Raw genomic sequence first — 18,280 nt, 5'->3', positions numbered from 1 at the left:
GTATTAGCCACTTCTGCTGGGAGGCTGTTCCCCTTATCCACCTCCCTCTTAGTAAAAATCCCATTCATGTTTACATTTCTGCGACATTACCTAAACACGCCTTTTATTTTTTTTTTATTTGCCGTGTTTACCCGGCTCGTGGGATTTCTCCGGTCGGGTCTATGTTTACGTGCAGAGACTTTGCTTCGCGGGCCTCTCCCTCGCTGAGATTACCGCATCTGGGCGCCACCTCCGATGTTCATCAGCCAGAGATTAGTGAAATAAGGGCTGTCAGAGCCACGTGGAGATGTTTGTTCCAAGAATACATTTCGTAAACAGTCGTAAGAAAATCGGTATTGCGCAACGCCAGCCAGCGTTATACCGTATTTATAAAGGGAAAAAAAAGTATTAAAAAAATCGGTGTGATATATATATATATTTCACAATATTAATATTAAATTTAAAAAATATATTTTTATTAAAAAAATCCATATATATATATATATATAAATAACATGTTTAGCTTTTTTTAAATATTTTTTTTCAAGAGTTCGGGGACCCTGGGGCTGAAAGGGTTACTTCTAAGTTCTCCTTAGAAGCCATAGTGGAACATGCTGGATTGAAACTCCAATGACGCTCAGCCAGCCTCGGATTGGAGTGGCAGACATACCCGTTGACGTGGGAAAGCCTGTCCGTTGGACTCGTGTAGCACGTGAGGCCGTCACGCCTTTGTCATCGGCGAACGCAGCTGTTTGTATCGCGTCTATACCCCGTTCAGTACGTGGTTTGTCTCGACCTGTCAGTGCGTGTGTTTGTGTCACGTGATGATTAAATATTCCCGGCAGAATTATGAATGAGGCAAAAGTTTACATAATGAAAGTGTTGTTTTGGGGCATTTTAACCTTTTTTTTTTTTTTTTCTGCTGGTGCTTTTAGTTACAGGAGTGTTTAAATGATGACCCTTTGCGACCTCGAAACCATATGCATTCCTCCTGCCTAAATATGAATGGCTCTCCGGTAGGGGCGATAAACTCTGACGTCTAGAACTCGGCTTAATGGGCGTTCATTAAATTCTTTGCTCTAAACGTGTCGGGAGCCTCGCCTGCGCATGAAGTAGTCAAGCGTTGAAAGAGCCGTTCGCCCGACGCATCCCTTTAAATTCCCTTTATTGTTCTAAATACATTATTCCTATTACATTAATTGGGTCTGATAAGTCAGTCAGAAGTGTCTGTTTCCGCCCCGTTGCCATGTGCGGATTTGACTTTTTTAATAATAATTACCCCCCCCCTGGCCGCTCCCCCTATCGCAGCATTTCTGGCTATAGACAGAAGACCATCCCAGGCTCCGTTTTACTTAAAATCCATTTGCCCGGAAACGCCTCGTGGGGTAATCCAGAAATCAATCGCTGGAGACGATCGTTACAGGATCATTTATTATTTATCGTTGCGGAGAGTGAGCCCTTCCTGCTGGAATGATGGGCTTGGGACGCTCGTTAATGCTTATTTATTTGTAATACTCGTTTCCATTTACAGAAGTGTTTGAGCGGCCGTTAAGTTGCCAAGTTGTATATCTGTAGATAAGTATATAATATATACAATATACAATGTCACAGGCTTATGAGACCTGCTGCCACTATGTATAGGGGAAATGTAGTGTCCGGTACAGGGGCTGCTTGTAATCTCTGTAGTGCTCTCTGTCAAAGTTTGTCACAGTGTTTTTTTTTTTGTTTTTTTTTTGTGTAATTCAATTACTACCACAGATTTTGGCAAAAACTGGGGGTGGAATTAGTGCATGGAAGGAGTAAAAAATACCACCATTTAAGTACTCTGGGGTGTCTAGCTTTTAAAAAATATATGGATCGATGGGGTAAAGAGAATTGGCCGGCGTTAAAGATGTCCCAAATAGGACGTGGGCGCAGGATGTAAAAATTCCAAATGGACAAATGCGTGGCTCCCAAACGTTGCCTTTTAATCCCCAAACAACCTGACAAAAGTATGCATGGGTGGTATCACTGTATTCAGGGGATGTTGCTGAACACATGTTGGAATGTTTCTTAGTAACTCTTTAATTACTCGTAAATGTTTTATCTAAATTGCCATATGTGTTGAAAAAAACAAATCACAAATCGGCGATAAAATGACTGCATGAAAAGTGTCAAAATACCCCACGTCGAATACCCCGGGTTGTCTACTTTTGAACAATATGTACACGTGGGGGTCAGGGAATCATAAAAGATATTTAATTATAATTCTAGCAGGATGCGTCTGGCACTTATTGCCATATAACTTGCTAAAAACTGTCTATTTAGCAGGTTTTTCAATAAGCTTTTTTTTTTTTTATATAATACGGTATATGATGCGATCGAAGTAATGGCGTCTAAAGAAAAAAAATATAATATATAGAAAAATAATGTAGGATTTGTGTGGGTACAGTAAACGTGAAAATAAAAAAAATTACAGCCAAACACAACAGAAATGTTAAAAAGAAGAAAAAAAAAAAAAGCCTTTGTCGGGAATGAACCAAAAAAAACAGCCCGTTCTTTTAAGGGGTTAATGAGCTCCATTATACTGCTTCTCATATGCTCTGCGGCTGTACATGCCGTCTGTCTGCTGCGTATCACTGGCTGCTTCTGTAACGAGCGAAGCATTTACAAAACAAATAACGTGCGACATTTACATGATTTACTTCATTAACCCATTCCCTGCCGTTTCTATACACATTATCGGGGCTTTTAGGGCCGTAGAACCCTGCGATCCCCTCATACCCAGCAAACATTCCGAGCTCCTGGAAAAGAGAGGCAGCAGGGGAGGAAAGAGGGGTTTGGGACACCAAGGGGGGGGCATTTAGGAGGTATGCTTATGGGAGAAGGCATTTCTTGAGCGGTTGGGAAGCCCGATCCTCTAATCCATGGCGGTGAATGAGCCGTTGGATACGGTGCCTTGAAGTCATTTTCCCAAACGCTTGATTTTTATTACATGTGATCGGTCATTATTGTTAAATCCAGCCTCCTCCTCTATATTTTAAACGCTATTTATCCCCAAAGATAGTAATTATTGCTTTTAAGAGCTGGGTAATTCTCCTTTACTGCCGTAACGGGCCAGGAAATTATATTAATTCTATTATCTGGAAGATCCCCCCCCCCCCCCCCGTGACTTTAGGGAATTCTTACTTTTTTTGATGAAACAATATATATTCGATCATTTGAAATTCTCTTTTGAAGTTGGATCCTTTCATGGTTTCCGATCCCTGCCTATATTTTTAGTGCTAATTGTTTTTTGGGGTTTTTTTTTGCTGAGTTCCTGAATTTTCTTATGATGTCCAGCTGAGAAGTTAAAGGTCGCGGCGCATGCATTCCTCAGCGCTAAAAAAACTGAACATCAGCAAAACAAACGGGTTTCCAAAAAAAAAGTATTTTACATTTAATAGCAATTTTAGCCGAAAGGTCACGAACCGCTCTAAAGAATACCGGACATAAAATATAAAAAAATAGGGCAACACACAAACTAAAAAGGATAAAACGCATATCCAATCAGATATTAATGTATATATTATATTAAAGCGTTAATACTTAATAATGAAAACATTGGGATGCGTCCATTAACCCCTTAATGACAAAGCCTGTACAGGTACAGGCTCAAAATGCATTGTTTTCAATGGGTTTAGGAACCACCCATTGTCCTTAAGGGGTTAAAAACATAAAGGGGCAATCTAATATCCCTGACCCCCCCCCTACTATAGATGGTCGCTCTCTCAATTCTTTAATATGCATGAAAGAAAATAAATAAATAAATAAAAAAAAAACTCTTACCAGACACAGAAGATGCAGCCCTGCTGTCGCAGCTTCCTCCGCGGTCTGGCTACTTGAAGCCTGTGGTCAGCGGCAGGAAAGCGCTCCCATGGGGATTTGTAGGAACATTTTCTGCGCGGACAGATTCGGCTTTCTCAAAATCAACCCAAAAGCCAACCGACCAATCAGAAAGCGAGAAAACTGCTTCTGATGTATTAGAACCCGCTCAGGGGTGAGGGGCGGGGCTCTGTTGCTAAGCGATAAGATTATCTTAATAAACCTTTTCACGCACTTTTTTATTTGACAGTGGCTGTCGGTTTTCTATTAACCCCTTGTTGTGTGAATGCGTGTGCCGCCACGTGTATCGGGGTCTAGATAGAAGCGCACGTCGCAGGCTGTGCGATATCAAAATCTATCGGGATCCGAGCCCCTCTATTCCCTTTTTCCTCCCCTGCTGCCCCTCTTTTCCAGCAGGTCAGAATGTTTGCTGGGTATGAGGGTATCGCAGGGTTCTGCAGCCCTAAAAGCCCCGATGATGTGTATAGAAATGGGGTTATAAATAAAACTGTGTAAATAAGTGATAATAATTAATAATAAAAAAATTAAATATAAAATTAAAATTAATAATAAAAATGAAAAATAAAAATAATGAGAAAATACATTCTATACAGTTATAAATATAAAATCCGGTGATAATTGCGGGTTTGTGGTTTTTTTGTGTGTTTTGCGGGTATTTGTCATTGAGGAGTAAATGAAATCTCGGGGGGGGGGGGTTGTTTATCGGAAGCGTATGTCACTGGCAGCGGCCAGCGCACTGATTTCATTAGAGGGAGACATCTGTGCGACGTCTACATGCGACTTCCGTGTTCTGCCGTCACCGCCGCTGTCTGCCCCGATACAGGGTGATTCCCCCCCCCATGGGCTCCGTGTAGGTGGTTGAGGCGCTCGGCCCTGTGAACCGATCGCATGTAACAAGCGCCACGGGTTCCAGATAAACAACGATTTGCTTGATTTTTCTGTCTTTTGCTGTTGATGCCGTTTTTATTGTAAGGACAATTACAGATGAACAATATCTTTGTAATAAGTGGAACAGCCTCCCAGCAGAGGTGGTAGAGGGTAATACAGTGAGGGGATTAAACATGCGCGGGATAGGCATACGGCTCCTGAATCTAAGACGAGACCGGCGACTGATTAAGGTTTCAGTCGTTACAGCAGGGGAAACGGGCGGATTAGATCTGCCGGCGCGTTCTGTAATTCTGTGTATTAAAATCCCGTTAACCCTGTGATCCCGGGCCCTGCATGATTATTCCTCCCCGTTAAATTATCTCTCTCCTATTAAGTTCCTGATTGTTGTTGGTTGGTTCGTAAATCAATGTTTTATCTGCCCTGATTGACACAAAACATACAAGCTGTCGTGCATTATGAATGACGTGCGAGATGAGAAACGATGCGGCAGCCGCCGCTGTAAAGAGGTCAGATTTAAACAAATCAAAAATTCATTTTCAGTGAAAAAAACAAAGTTACGATTTGCTGTCTCAATTTTTTTTTTTTTAATCTAATCCCAAATGATACTTTTCAACCGTATCTTTAGTGTTTCTAACGAGTATTTGTGATTCTGTGTGTTTTTAAGGTTTATCGGTAAATTCCCTTTGTTTTAACCCCTTAAGGACAATGGACGGTCCCTAAACCCATTGAAAACGATGCATTTTGAGGGGTTAAACGGTTAGAGGTTAGAAATTCTTTTTTTTGGGGGGGGCATTGTTCGCTGCCCCCTCCCGGCTCCATTAAAACATTACTGGGCAGCTGAGCTGAATTCAAGAATGTTTGCTAGTAACATAGAACCTGCCGGCAGATCGGCCCGATCCGGCCCCCGTCTAGTCTGCCGTTTCTCCTGCTGTAACGATTCAAACCTTAATCAGTCGCTGGTTGTCTTAGATTCAGGAGCCGTATGTCTACCCCATGCATGTTTAATACCCGCACTGTATTACCCTCTACCACTTCTGCTGGGAGGCTGTTCCACTTATCTATCACCCTCTCGGTAAAATTCCTACTGGCTGATTATATAATATATATATTTAGTATTTACTATAACCATGACTTGTCTGGAGGTAAAGATATTTATTATGAATGAAGTCACCTGTATTCAGGCAGCGGTTTCACCTGTATTCAGGCAGGGGTTTCAGCTTGTATTGTTACGGACGCCGGACCCCCTCATTTTATTAAAATTATTGGGACTGCAGCTTTACATTAGTTAAATAAGAGTCCCTGAGAATCTACCCCTTCACCCAGAGACTCTCAGGCCGTTTCCCCGGCATTAACCCTTAATATGGTCACTGCCCCTGTATCGTGGTAACACCGGGAGGCTGGAAAATATTGTTTCCGTGAGGAAATGCCCCTATGCCCTATTTATTACCCCCCCACCCCCATCCTGCTTTTATCCATGTCACAGTCAAAAATAGGAAATGTGACATTTAACCCCTTCCCTGCCAGTGGGGGAAGCAGGGTGTCGCAGTGATTGTCGCATTTAAAGTAAAGCGAATAAATCTAGTAATGGAGCGCAGCGATTTCCGCTAAATCTCCCAAATAACTTGCCGATGAACGTTCCGCAGACCTGTATAAAATATAATCGGTTCCGATATAAGCGTGTGTTCCGGGGCCGTGTGGCGCGGGAAGATGCCGTTCTTTAAATCGTTTGTTATTGGAAGCCACGGCGGTCATCATTTCGGGAGTCGCGCTTCTTAACCCTGTGCTAGCTGTAGAACACCAAAGGGTTAACCTGGTGTCCCCGTGGGGTAGTACACGCCTGGCTGCGTTACACCGAAAAGGAGCCCTGCTAATTGCATCATTCCGAGCGCGCGGCTTTAACCCCTCGCGTGAATACATGGCTCAGCTCCTCACACTTCACTATTGACGGGTTCGATAAAAAAGCTAGAACTGCAGACGAAACCCTAAGGTGTCTCCCCCAACCCCCCCCCCCGAGCCGTGCTGCGTCGGGTACCTGTTTAGAACGCAGGTGCCGGCTCGGTGTATGATCCTTGCAGGGAATATCTGCGGGCATCGCGATTTTTCATTACTCAGCATTTTTATTGAAGTCGGGGACAGCAATTCCACCATTCCTCGAATTCCTGGCATCTCCGCAGCTCCATCTCAGTCTCCTCTCCTCTTCTCCCCTCTCCTCTCCTCTTTATCCCTCTTCTCTTCTCCCCTCTACTCCCCTCTTCTTTCTCCTTCTCCTCTTTATCCCTCTTCTCTTTATCCCTCTCCTCTTCTCTCCTCTCCTCTTCTCTCCTCTTCTCTTCTCCCCTCTTCTCTTCTCCCCTCTCTTCTTTCTCCTTCTCCTCTTTATCCTTCTCCTCTCCTCTCCTCTCTCCTCCTCTTTCTCCTCTCCTCTCCTCTCCTCTCATTCTCCTCTTTCTCCCATTGGTCCGGCGGCTGGGATTAGAGTGTTAGCTCGCTGCCGGCTGACAGCCCGTTCTCCTGTTGTGACTCCGCCTCGTTTCGTGTTTTTTTTTTTTTTTGCCGCACGCCAATAGAGTGCAGCGAGGAGAGGAAGCGGCCGTCACTGTCCCTGCTCGCTCCTCACGCTGCAGATCCTCGCTCCCACCAACTTTATTCGCATTCTACAGAAATTCCCTCGTTTTCCCTCTCTATTTTCTTTAGAATCTCGTTGCCGTTTTTTACCCCCTAACAGGTGAGTTAATTTTTTTTTTTTTTTGGCCCTTTTCCCTTTTTTTCCCTTTTTTTCTTTTTTTTTTTTTTTTTGTTTTAAATTTATATATTTTGTTTCCAACTTCTTGTAAAAATGTAAATCTTAACCCTTTGCGTTTTTCCTCCGGGAGCTGCATATTCCGAAAGAGTTACGATTTACCTGTTGCCGCGGTTATACCGGGGATTTGTATAGAATTGGGCTTAGGGATGGGGAGGAATAACGGGCATCCTGGTGTTTTAATCAAACGGTAATTCATTGTAACGTGAAATTTTCAAGGGCGGTTAAGGTGGAAGGGGCAGCGGTACGTTGCAAGCGGCGAATGTAAGTAACCCTTTCCTGTCCAGGGTGAAAATGGCGTTGGGGGCGATCCTTTTTATTTGCATGTATTTTAATATTCCGAATGCAAATAGGGGAGGAATCGGCCGGGAAGCGGATCGGGCTCCGAGCGAGTCCTGGGCATGCAATATTCATGTCTGCTTTATTCCTCGTTATATTGTCTTCACGCGGCTTTGTAGTCCGGAATAAATAGAGTTGCTTATTATTAACACAGAATCTACCGGCAGATCGGCCCCATCCGGCCCCCGTCTAGTCGCCCGTTTCTCCTGTTGTAAAGAATCAAACCTTAATCAGTCGTTGGTCTCGTCTTAGATTCAGGAGCCGTATGCCTATCTCATGCATGTTTAATCCCCTCACTGTATTACCCTCTACCACTTCTGCTGGGAGGCTGTTCTACTTATCTACCACCCTCTTAAAGAAAATGCTGTTTCATTTATACATCATTCACTGAGGTCCGTTAGAGAATATCGCTGTGAGTTACTATGAATTATTGCTGGCTGTTATCGCAGTTGGGATGCTTGAAAGGTTTCATGTCTTTAATTGTTTTAAATGATTGATTTATTATTGAAACTGGCTATGCCAAACAGAGAAATAAGTGGAGCAGCCTCCCAGCAGAGGTGGTAGAGGGTAATACAGTGAGGGTATTAAACATGCATGGGATAGGCATACGGCTCCCGAATCTAAGACGAGACCAACGACTGATTAAGGTTTGAGTCTTCACGGCTCTCATCGGCTAGACGGACAGACTGGGTCTCACCCGCCGGCAGATTGTGCTCCTCGGCCGATTGTGCGGGGCTTCTTAATGCAAGACGGGCTTCATGACCGGCTTTATTTAGTAAGGCATTGTACAGGGCTCTGGAGTATGTTGGCGCTATATGAAACAAGGAATAATAGCAGTTAAGTCTGTATCATGCGCATGCTATAGGGGAAGCAGCGCTCTGTATCGTGCGTCTGGCGCGTGCTATAGGGGAAGCAGCGCTCTGTATCGTGCGTCCGGCGCGTGCTATAGGGGAAGCCGCGCTCTGTATCGTGAGTCCGGTGCATGCTATAGGGGAAGCCGCGCTCTGTATAGTGCGTCTGGCGCGTGCTATAGGGGAAGCCGCGCTCTGTATCGTGCGTCTGGCGCGTGCTATAGGGGAAGCAGCGCTCTGTATCGTGCGTCCGGCGCGTGCTATAGGGGAAGCCGCGCTCTGTATCGTGAGTCCGGTGCATGCTATAGGGGAAGCCGCGCTCTGTATAGTGCGTCCGGCGCGTGCTATAGGGGAAGCACCGCTCTGTATAGTGCGTCCGGCGCATGTTATAGGGGAAGCAGCGCTCTGTATCGTGCGTCCGGCGCGTGCTATAGGGGAAGCAGCGCTCTGTATCGTGCATCCGGCGCATGCTATAGGGGAAGCAGCGCTCTGTATCGTGCGCCCGGCGCGTGCTATAGGGGAAGCAGCGCTCTGTATCGTGCGCTCAGCGCATGCTATAGGGGAAGCCGCGCTCTGTATCGTGCGTCCGGCGCGTGCTATAGGGGAAGCACCGCTCTGTATAGTGCGTCCGGCGCATGTTATAGGGGAAGCAGCGCTCTGTATCGTGCGTCCGGCGCGTGCTATAGGGGAAGCAGCGCTCTGTATCGTGCATCCGGCGCATGCTATAGGGGAAGCAGCGCTCTGTATCGTGCGCCCGGCGCGTGCTATAGGGGAAGCAGCGCTCTGTATCGTGCGCTCAGCGCATGCTATAGGGGAAGCCGCGCTCTGTATCGTGAGTCCGGTGCGTGCTATAGGGGAAGCAGCACTCTGTATCGTGCGTCCGGCGCGTGCTATAGGGGAAGCCGCGCTCTGTATCGTGAGTCCGGTGCGTGCTATAGGGGAAGCAGCGCTCTGTATAGTGCGTCTGGCGCGTGCTATAGGGGAAGCCGCGCTCTGTATCGTGCGTCCGGCGCGTGCTATAGGGGAAGCCGCGCTCTGTATCGTGCGTCCGGCACGTGCTATAGGGGAAGCCGCGCTCTGTATCGTGTGTCCGGCGCATGCTATAAGGAAAGCCGCGCTCTGTATCGTGCGTCCGGCGCGTGCTATAGGGGAAGCCGCGCTCTGTATAGTGCATCCGGCGCGTGCTATAGGGGAAGCTGCGCTCTGTATAGTGCGTCCGGCGCGTGCTATAGGGGAAGCCGCGCTCTGTATAGTGAGTCCGGCGCGTGCTATAGGGGAAGCTGCGCTCTGTATAGTGCGTCCCGCGCGTGCTATAGGGGAAGCCGCGCTCTGTATAGTGCGTCCGGCGCGTGCTATAAGGAAAGCCGCGCTCTGTATCGTGCGCCCGGCGCGTGCTATAGGGGAAGCCGCGCTCTGTATCGTGCGTCCGGCGCGTGCTATAGGGGAAGCCGCGCTCTGTATCGTGCGTCCGGCGCGTGCTATAGGGGAAGCCGCGCTCTGTATCGTGCATCCGGCGCATGCTATAGGGGAAGCAGCGCTCTGTATAGTGCGTCTGGCGCGTGCTATAGGGGAAGCCGCGCTCTGTATCGTGTGTCCGGCGCATGCTATAAGGAAAGCCGCGCTCTGTATCGTGCGTCCGGCGCGTGCTATAGGGGAAGCCGCGCTCTGTATCGTGCGTCCGGCGCGTGCTATAGGGGAAGCTGCGCTCTGTATAGTGCGTCCCGCGCGTGCTATAGGGGAAGCCGCGCTCTGTATAGTGCGTCCCGCGCGTGCTATAGGGGAAGCCGCGCTCTGTATAGTGCGTCCCGCGCGTGCTATAGGGGAAGCCGCGCTCTGTATAGTGCGTCCCGCGCGTGCTATAGGGGAAGCCGCGCTCTGTATAGTGCGTCCGGCGCGTGCTATAGGGGAAGCCGCGCTCTGTATAGTGCGTCCGGCGCGTGCTATAGGGGAAGCCGCGCTCTGTATAGTGCGTCCCGCGCGTGCTATAGGGGAAGCCGCGCTCTGTATAGTGCGTCCGGCGCATGCTATAGGGGAAGCCGCGCTCTGTATCGTGCGTCCGGCGCGTGCTATAGGGGAAGCCGCGCTCTGTATAGTGCGTCCGGCGCATGCTATAGGGGAAGCCGCGCTCTGTATCGTGCGTCCGGCGCGTGCTATAGGGGAAGCCGCGCTCTGTATAGTGCGTCCGGCGCATGCTATAGGGGAAGCCGCGCTCTGTATCGTGCTATAGGGGAAGCCGCGCTCTGTATCGTGCGCCCGGCAGTGATGTCTCCGCTGTATTTTAGCGTGCGGGGAGATGTTGTGTTTGGGGACCGGGTTCTGTCACGGGATAAGGGGGGTGCCGCCCGGCACGCAGTAACCTCTCGCTGTGACGTATAGCGTTAGCGTGTTGGAGGGTTAGCGTGTTGGAGGGTTAGCGTGTTAGCGTGCAGACGCTCTCCTGGCCGCCGGCTGCCCTCCCCCCGGACGAGCCGTTCTTTATGTGAAATTACATTAAGCGCGCGGATCTGCTTTGTCTCGAGGCGTAATAACGAGAAGTATTCCATTAGAGAGAAGGGCAGGTACGCCGTTTCCGGATGTCTGTCCCATGCATGTTTACATTCCCTCACTGTATTACCCTCTACCGCCTCTGCTGGCAGCCTGTTCCACTCTTCTACTACCCTCTCAGTAAAGTATCCTTACATTACACACAAACCTCTGACCCTTTTGAGACTTTCCCCGAATTCACCAAGGCCGGCCGTTGCAAGTTTATTTGGCATGAAGGGCAGCAGTAGGGGCCGGGGTGCATTGTGGGTAGTTACACGGATCGGTTTCTGTGTGTGGTTATCACACCCTGGCCTTATAAAGGGGGCTCTGTCGCCTCGAACTACATTCTAACTCCCCGTGCACATGCGCGATCACCACGATCCGTACCAACTTTTAAGAAGCCTTTCAGTTTCTATGGCAACAAGCCTGCCTTTGTGTCTCTTGTGACAATTTTTTTTATTCTTGGAGAGATTTACTTTCAAAAGAAAAACCAGCAGGTAAAGGGTGCGCCGGTGACCGTAGGGGCTGATTCTCGCCCCCCCCCTGCCGCGCAGGGAAGTGACCACGGAGTGAAGGTCTGAGGGGCTCCTCAGTCACCAACACCCCCCCCCCCCAAAGAAATAAAAAGGGAGTCTCCGCAAAAATTCTGAAAGAGAGCAAGTTTTACGTTATTGGTGAATTATCAATGCGCAGGTGCAATAGAAAACAATCATCGCCATAGCAACAAATAACGTTTTCCAGCTGATTAGACTAAAGCATTGGTTGCTATGGTGATAAGGCCAGATTTTGTAGCTTTGCACATTTATATGAAGCCTCCGTTATATATCCAGCCTTTAAATAGTCCGTTCCATGTGCAGTCAGTCCGTCCGTCTGTCTGTCTGTCTGTCTGTCCGTCCAGCCATGAATCCTGTATCCAAAAGGCTTGGGGGGGGGGCGAAATCACAATTTGATTTACATTTTTAGAAGGAACTGATATCTGTGTATCATTGTAGATCAGATCTTTGGTTTTTTTCGTTTGTTTTTTCATAAGAGATGCTGTTTTTGGACCTTTTAGAGCTTCAGAGGCTTAGGTGGAATGTAAGGAAGTCCTACTTTGTTAGAGGGTGGTAGATAAGTGGAGCAGCCTTCCAGCAGAAGTGGTAGAGGGTAATACAGTGAGGGTATTAAACATGGGATAGACATACGGCTCCTGAATCTAAGACGAGACCAACGGCTGATTAAGGCTTGAGTAAAAAGAGCTTTTATATATTTTTTTATATATATATATAATTTTATTTTAGGTTCTTTGAGTTTAAAAAGGAAAGAATCGCTTGTTGATTCCTCTTTTTGGTAAATTGGATATTTTGTTCTGGACGTTCTGGGTGATGTTTGTCGGTTTAATAGACTGTAACCGCGAGTAAATTAGGGCCGTACGAGAGACAATTTGTCATTGAAAGCGCTTTCATGGTGCAGCCGTTGTTGTTTTTATTTTATTTTTAATTTATTTTGCATTAAATGTATTCGGGGTCCTGAAGCGCGGTAGGCAGAATCTGCCCAGATGCTACTAACATTGTGGTTCAGTTATTTAATTTTACATATAGATGGATTTTTTACTTTTATTTATTTATTTATTTTAAAGCTGTTATCGTGTCATCCGTAACACAAAAAGACTATTATGGCATCAGCTTGTCTTGGATAATTTTTTGTTTATTGGGTAAAATTTTTTACCATGAGATGAAAGGAAAGCGCGGAAGAGACAAATGCGGGTCCTGCTCCTATCCTGCCCTGAAGAGACCCAGTGATTAAGGGGCTGGGCTATGCAAATGAGAGAGTCTTTGTAGTTATGGGTAGGGAATCAATATAACGCGGCCCGTGTCCTTATGTTCCCTGAGCCGGAGTGTTTTAAGGTCCGCCTGTATTAAAGGGGTTTGTGATTTTGGTGGCTGTGCCTTGGATGCTTTTTTTTTTTTTTTTTTTCTTGCTCACCTTTACCAAGATAAATATACGTTCCGATTAAATTGAAAAAAAAAGCGTTTTTCAACTGCAAGAGGCTATTCTCCAAATCCTTCCGAGGCACCGCACATAAAGCCGATCCTCACTCAATCCTCGCAGATCCCTCAGCCGGTGATACTTTACATTTTTTTTTCCGTGTTTCATGTAAATGCTGTCATCCTCCAGATAAGCCAGGTGTAAAAGCGCCGGACCTGGAGGCTTTTCATGGCTTATCCCCAAACCCAACAGGATAAGTAAACAAAGAATCTACCTGCATATCGGCCCCATCCGGCCCCCGTCTAGTCGCCCGTTTCTCTTGCTGTAAAGAATCAAACCTTAATCAGCCATTGGTCTCGTCTTAGATTCAGGAGCCTTATGTCTACCCAATACATGTCTAATACACTCACTCTATTACCCTCTACCACTTCTGCTGGGAGGCTGCTCCCCTTCTCTACCACCCTTCAGTCTGTGATTCAAGAAATTCTTATTTGCTTCTAGCTCTGTAATAGATTTTTTAACCCCGTCTAAGCCTCTAATCCCAGCTGCGGGGAGGATGGCGGAATATAGCGAGTGTCGCGGTGCTAAATGAATAACGAGAAGCGCGTGAGTTTATCAGCTGTTATTACAAAGAACGAGACGCTCTCCGTACGCAGCACATCGCACCGATCGCTCGCGCTCAGCGGGTAACTTTGTATCCTGCGCCGGCGTTCTACCTGGAAGCCTTTCATTCTTCGCTTGGCAATTAATGAATGAACATGCGATTAACCTGCGGGACTCTGAATGAAAAAATCACCCCTCAGACACTGACATGTTATTCATATGACCCCCCCTCCTCCCCTTACAAACAATGCATGAACCAATCTACAAAGGTTAGCAGCTTAATGGGGAGGGATAATCATGCAGATCTCCATAACAGGAAGCCGAGGAAACTTTGCTCATAAAGTTGCCTTCTAATATATTGCATTATTTACAAACAGGACATGTATAGAAGTGTAAAGGAGCCTTTAAAGTGGATGCAGCACATTTTCCAAATACTACGTACTATTTTTATAAATTAAGCTTGCGTGTGCGTGTATATATGTGTTTGCCTGTGTATATGAATGGATGCTGCTATTTTTTTCAGTCTATTTTGGGTGGCTCAAACGCCACACTGAGCTGATGCTTTATGGCGATGCTAACGAAGTCCGTTCCTCCATAGACTTTCATTAGCCAGAGAGTCCAGCTGGTTGATTAAGACTGAGCCATTCTTCTGTTTCCCACAGGCAGTATGATAAGGAGTCGGGTGTTTGTCTAGTAGATCAGGGATCAGATAACCGAGCGACAAAACATATTATGGCAGAGTGACTCCCCTAGTGTGTTTTTTTTTTTGTTTTTTTTTGTTTTTTTTTTTACCTTCTCCAGGACTCTCTGACCGTCCGTGCTGAAGGTTATCGGGTAAAGTGTGGGGTTTTTTCCATGAAGGGAAGTTCCACGCACACAGAGTTTGTAGATTAGTCTCGTCTTACTGCGTCTGTCCTACCAGCAGTTTTTATATCCTCTCGGGACGATTCAAACCTTTGGATCTCTCCAAATAGAATGTTTGTAATAGAATGTTCAAAGTCAGTAACAGAAGTCTCTCTTATATTTAGCGGGGGGGGGGGCTCCCCAATCCCGTCCCAAACAAACACAAGTTTCACTTTTTTCTTTTGTTTGTTTTTAATTATTTTTTTGGCAAATATAGTATAAATGAATGAGCAAAACCTCCCAAGTGTCCCTGTTTTTCTTTTGCCAGTCCTTCTTTGGGAAAGCAAATGCGAGCCCCTTGATGTCCATGTCCTAAATAACGAAATTGAGTGGAAAGGGTATTCTTAATAAATGTGTCTTACAGGAAAAGCTCCCCCTTTAATTATTTAACCCCTTAATGACAAAGCCCGTTCATGTACGCGCTCAAAATGCATTGTTTTCAATGGGTTTTGGGACCGCCCATTATCCTTAAGGGGTTAATAGCACTTTTATTTATGTTTTTCTGGTCTGCGCTGCGACTCGAAGCATTCTGCATATTTGAAGTCTTGCATTAGGAGGTTTACGATAACCCGCTGTATAAATTGGGGAACGCTGAGCTCGTTTTTGTGCCGGGGGGGGGGCGAAGGTATAATTGCGAATTTCTGCGAGAGCCGGGGCTTGTTGGCCGTCTGCGCGGCGGCGAAACGAATCCGCTTTGATTGTGTCCTCCTAATTAAACGCCCGCGGCGCTTCATCTGCTTCCAGCTCCAAAGCATCCGGGGAATGCGAATTGTTTTGGCTCTTTTTTGGGGGCCCCGGTCTCTGAACAGTAATCCTGGAATAACTGTCGGCCGGTGCCTTTTATTACAAACCTCCAAGCACATGCATTTCATTCGGTTATCGGAGCTGGAATGCAGCAAATTCATGTCGGAGATTTGCTCTTGTTATGTATGGATTAAGGGCTTTGTTCACCTGAATGCAAGTAACGGAAAACGGGAGCTCTGTGTCGGCCATCGCTAGGTTGTCTTCTGAGCCACGGCTAGTTTGGCCCTTATATCTTCTCACCCCACAGCTCTCTGTCCCCTCTCTCCTCCCCTGATGCCCCTCTTTTCTAGGAGCTCGGAATGTTTGCTGGGTATGAGGGTATCGCAGGGTTCTACAGCCCTAAAAGCCCCCCAAAATGTGTATAGAAACAGCAGGAAATCACATGTACGTTAACAAAAAAATCAGTGTTCAAATATGATACGTGTGATTGACGGCTTCTACTGAGCATGTGCAAGGAGCATACCGCAGTACACTTCCTGCTTTCAGTCGAGGTGTCTGGGGGCGGAGTTAAATAAAAACAGACTATCTCCAATAACTACAGAACGGCTGCGCCGATTGGCATGCAGTAAAATCCGCCGCTGTGCGTGCGAAATCAGCTCCAATACGCATTTAACACAGAAATTACACGTATATGGTGTTGATCAGTGCTCTCTGGAAAGGATCCAGTCAAGGACCTGCTACTGTCAATCATAAATGCTTCTAAGAACAAAATGAAGCCAAAAACCTATCAATACAGGATCTTTTGTTATAAATACATGTTTGTGGAATATATCTTTTTATGCGTCTTGCTATCTGTACATGCGCCGCCTATAAAAGCGTTACGGTTCTGAATGTCTGTCTGTTTTTAATATTTTCTTTGTTTTTTATTATTATTTAACGAGTTTGAGCGTGTTTGTAGTTAATGACCTGCCGGGTATTGAATGTCGGTGGCAGGTACCGGGAGGGGTAACACAATTGTCGGGGACCTGGCGGAAACTCAAAAGGGCCGTTGGTTTTAAAGGTGCTCCTGTCCTTCCGTTCTCCGGTCGGGTTTTGATGCTGTGCGGCAGGTCGCTGATCCAAGTCTCATTTTCCACGGTCTTTCTTTCTTTTTTGTGTGCGAACAATGATTGTATAACGTGATACTTTTAATTGTTGCCAATAGCGTTTCGTGTTACTTTCTCACATGGGTTTTATTTATAATGACCGTCCAGGTTGGAAGCTTGTATGTAATATAAGGAAGCTTTACTTTACGGAGAGGGTGGTGGATTAGTGGAACAGACTCTCAGCAGAAGTGGTAGAGGGTAATACAGTGAGGGTATTAAACATGCATGGGATAGACATACGGCTCCTGAATCTAAGACCAGACCAGTGGATGCTTTTGGGTTTTTTTTAGGAGTCAGAACGTTTGCCTCCAGTGCGAGGAGACGGCATACTGGGGCAGTCCAGAATCCCTCCGATGTTGGGACTGATGGGACTAAAACAATAGGCAGTTGTTGTTCTTAAATTATAGAGCTTGACCGAGAAGGTCAAAAAAATAGTAAAAAAAAAGCATCGCTTGCCAAAGTTTGTCGTTTAGTTTGCAATGAATTATGAGCAGAGAAAGAAAAAAAATATCGGTGGATTCCTGTTTTTTTTTTTTTTTTTTTTTTTTTTTTTTTTTGGGCCAAAACCATAATTATTGGTTCTCGCTAGAGCTTGAAATGTGCTCGGTGCTGCGGTGGGGCTTGTAATTTATAATTACATGGAAGGGGAGGGGCCCCGGGACTGCCGCGGTCCTGCGCTGGTTTTGTTTTTTTAAATAAAGTTTTTAAGACTTCTCAAACACTACATTTTTTTTGATATACTATTTGCAGATTTTTTAAAAAAAATTTATTTTTATTCTTTTTTTTTTTTTTTTTTTTTTTATACACAAATTCCATTTTTTTCCCCCAATAATATTCCTAATGTAACAGGCTTGCTGTATAATGGTTATAAGTACAGGCGGGAACTTGGAAAAAATATTGGAATGATATATTTAGCTGTAAAATTTCTATAAATTTTTTGTCTAGTGTAAAAAGAATCAAAGCCTTAAACGCGAGATCCTTTTTTTAATTTATTTATTTATTTTTTATTCCAGAGAGCCCTCCGGCAGCGATGTCCAGAAATGGATACTTCTTTGAAGAGACTGGTGAGTTTAATATGTTTGTTATACCCTGGGCACCGATGTATTCTGTCGAATGGATACATTCAATCAGACACGAGGCTTTCTTGAACCGCATTACCCCCCCCCAAAATGTATAAAATTATTAAAATGCGCTAGAAATATTTATCTGAATTCCGGCTGCGACGGCCATCTTAACCAAAATAACCCGCTGTAACTTTTGATGCCTTACCTGCAACGGCCGCCCCGGGGGGGGGGGGGGTATGGGAAGTAGCCGGCCCCTGTGCCATAAACTCGGGCAGGTTACCGGAGAGATCTTTGATTTCCACTATGGAGGAATGTGCTGAGCCTGCGCGGCCTCCACAGCCTCCGATATCCCTGGCCTCGACAAAGACCCGGCCCTGGGTTTTGCGGCACAAGGCGGTAAACACTGGCCAGGGCTGCCGTTGTGAATCCGGCACCATATGCTGCTTTGGGGGGCTGCGGTGAAGTGGGTGCCGTGTGGTGCCCGGGGGGCATGTAATGCACTTTAAGTGACCCCGCTGGGTGCTTCGCTGCACCCCCACAGGTAAGCATAGGGTGTTGGATTCACAATGGCGGAAGATAGGCGTGTGGATAGCGTTAGTGTGTGATATA

General features: G+C 46.2%; 1 protein-coding gene across 2 annotated transcripts in view; it reads left to right on the top strand.

Annotated features, from left to right (window-relative positions):
• The window catches only part of SLC4A11 (solute carrier family 4 member 11), a 110,602-nt gene that overhangs the window by 53,659 nt on the left and 38,663 nt on the right, over positions 1-18,280 (top strand). For both annotated transcript variants that reach the window (XM_053458105.1, XM_053458106.1), the window contains exon 2: positions 17,621-17,671. In XM_053458105.1, coding sequence (XP_053314080.1) covers positions 17,621-17,671 — 51 coding nt within the window. The remainder of the gene's footprint in view (positions 1-17,620; positions 17,672-18,280) is intronic.

This window comes from Spea bombifrons, chromosome 1, assembly GCF_027358695.1.
Source record: "Spea bombifrons isolate aSpeBom1 chromosome 1, aSpeBom1.2.pri, whole genome shotgun sequence".
Taxonomy (NCBI): Eukaryota; Metazoa; Chordata; class Amphibia; order Anura; family Pelobatidae; genus Spea; species Spea bombifrons.
The sequence above is the reverse complement of the archived record's forward strand: the minus strand, read 5'-3'. Positions and strand labels throughout refer to the sequence as shown.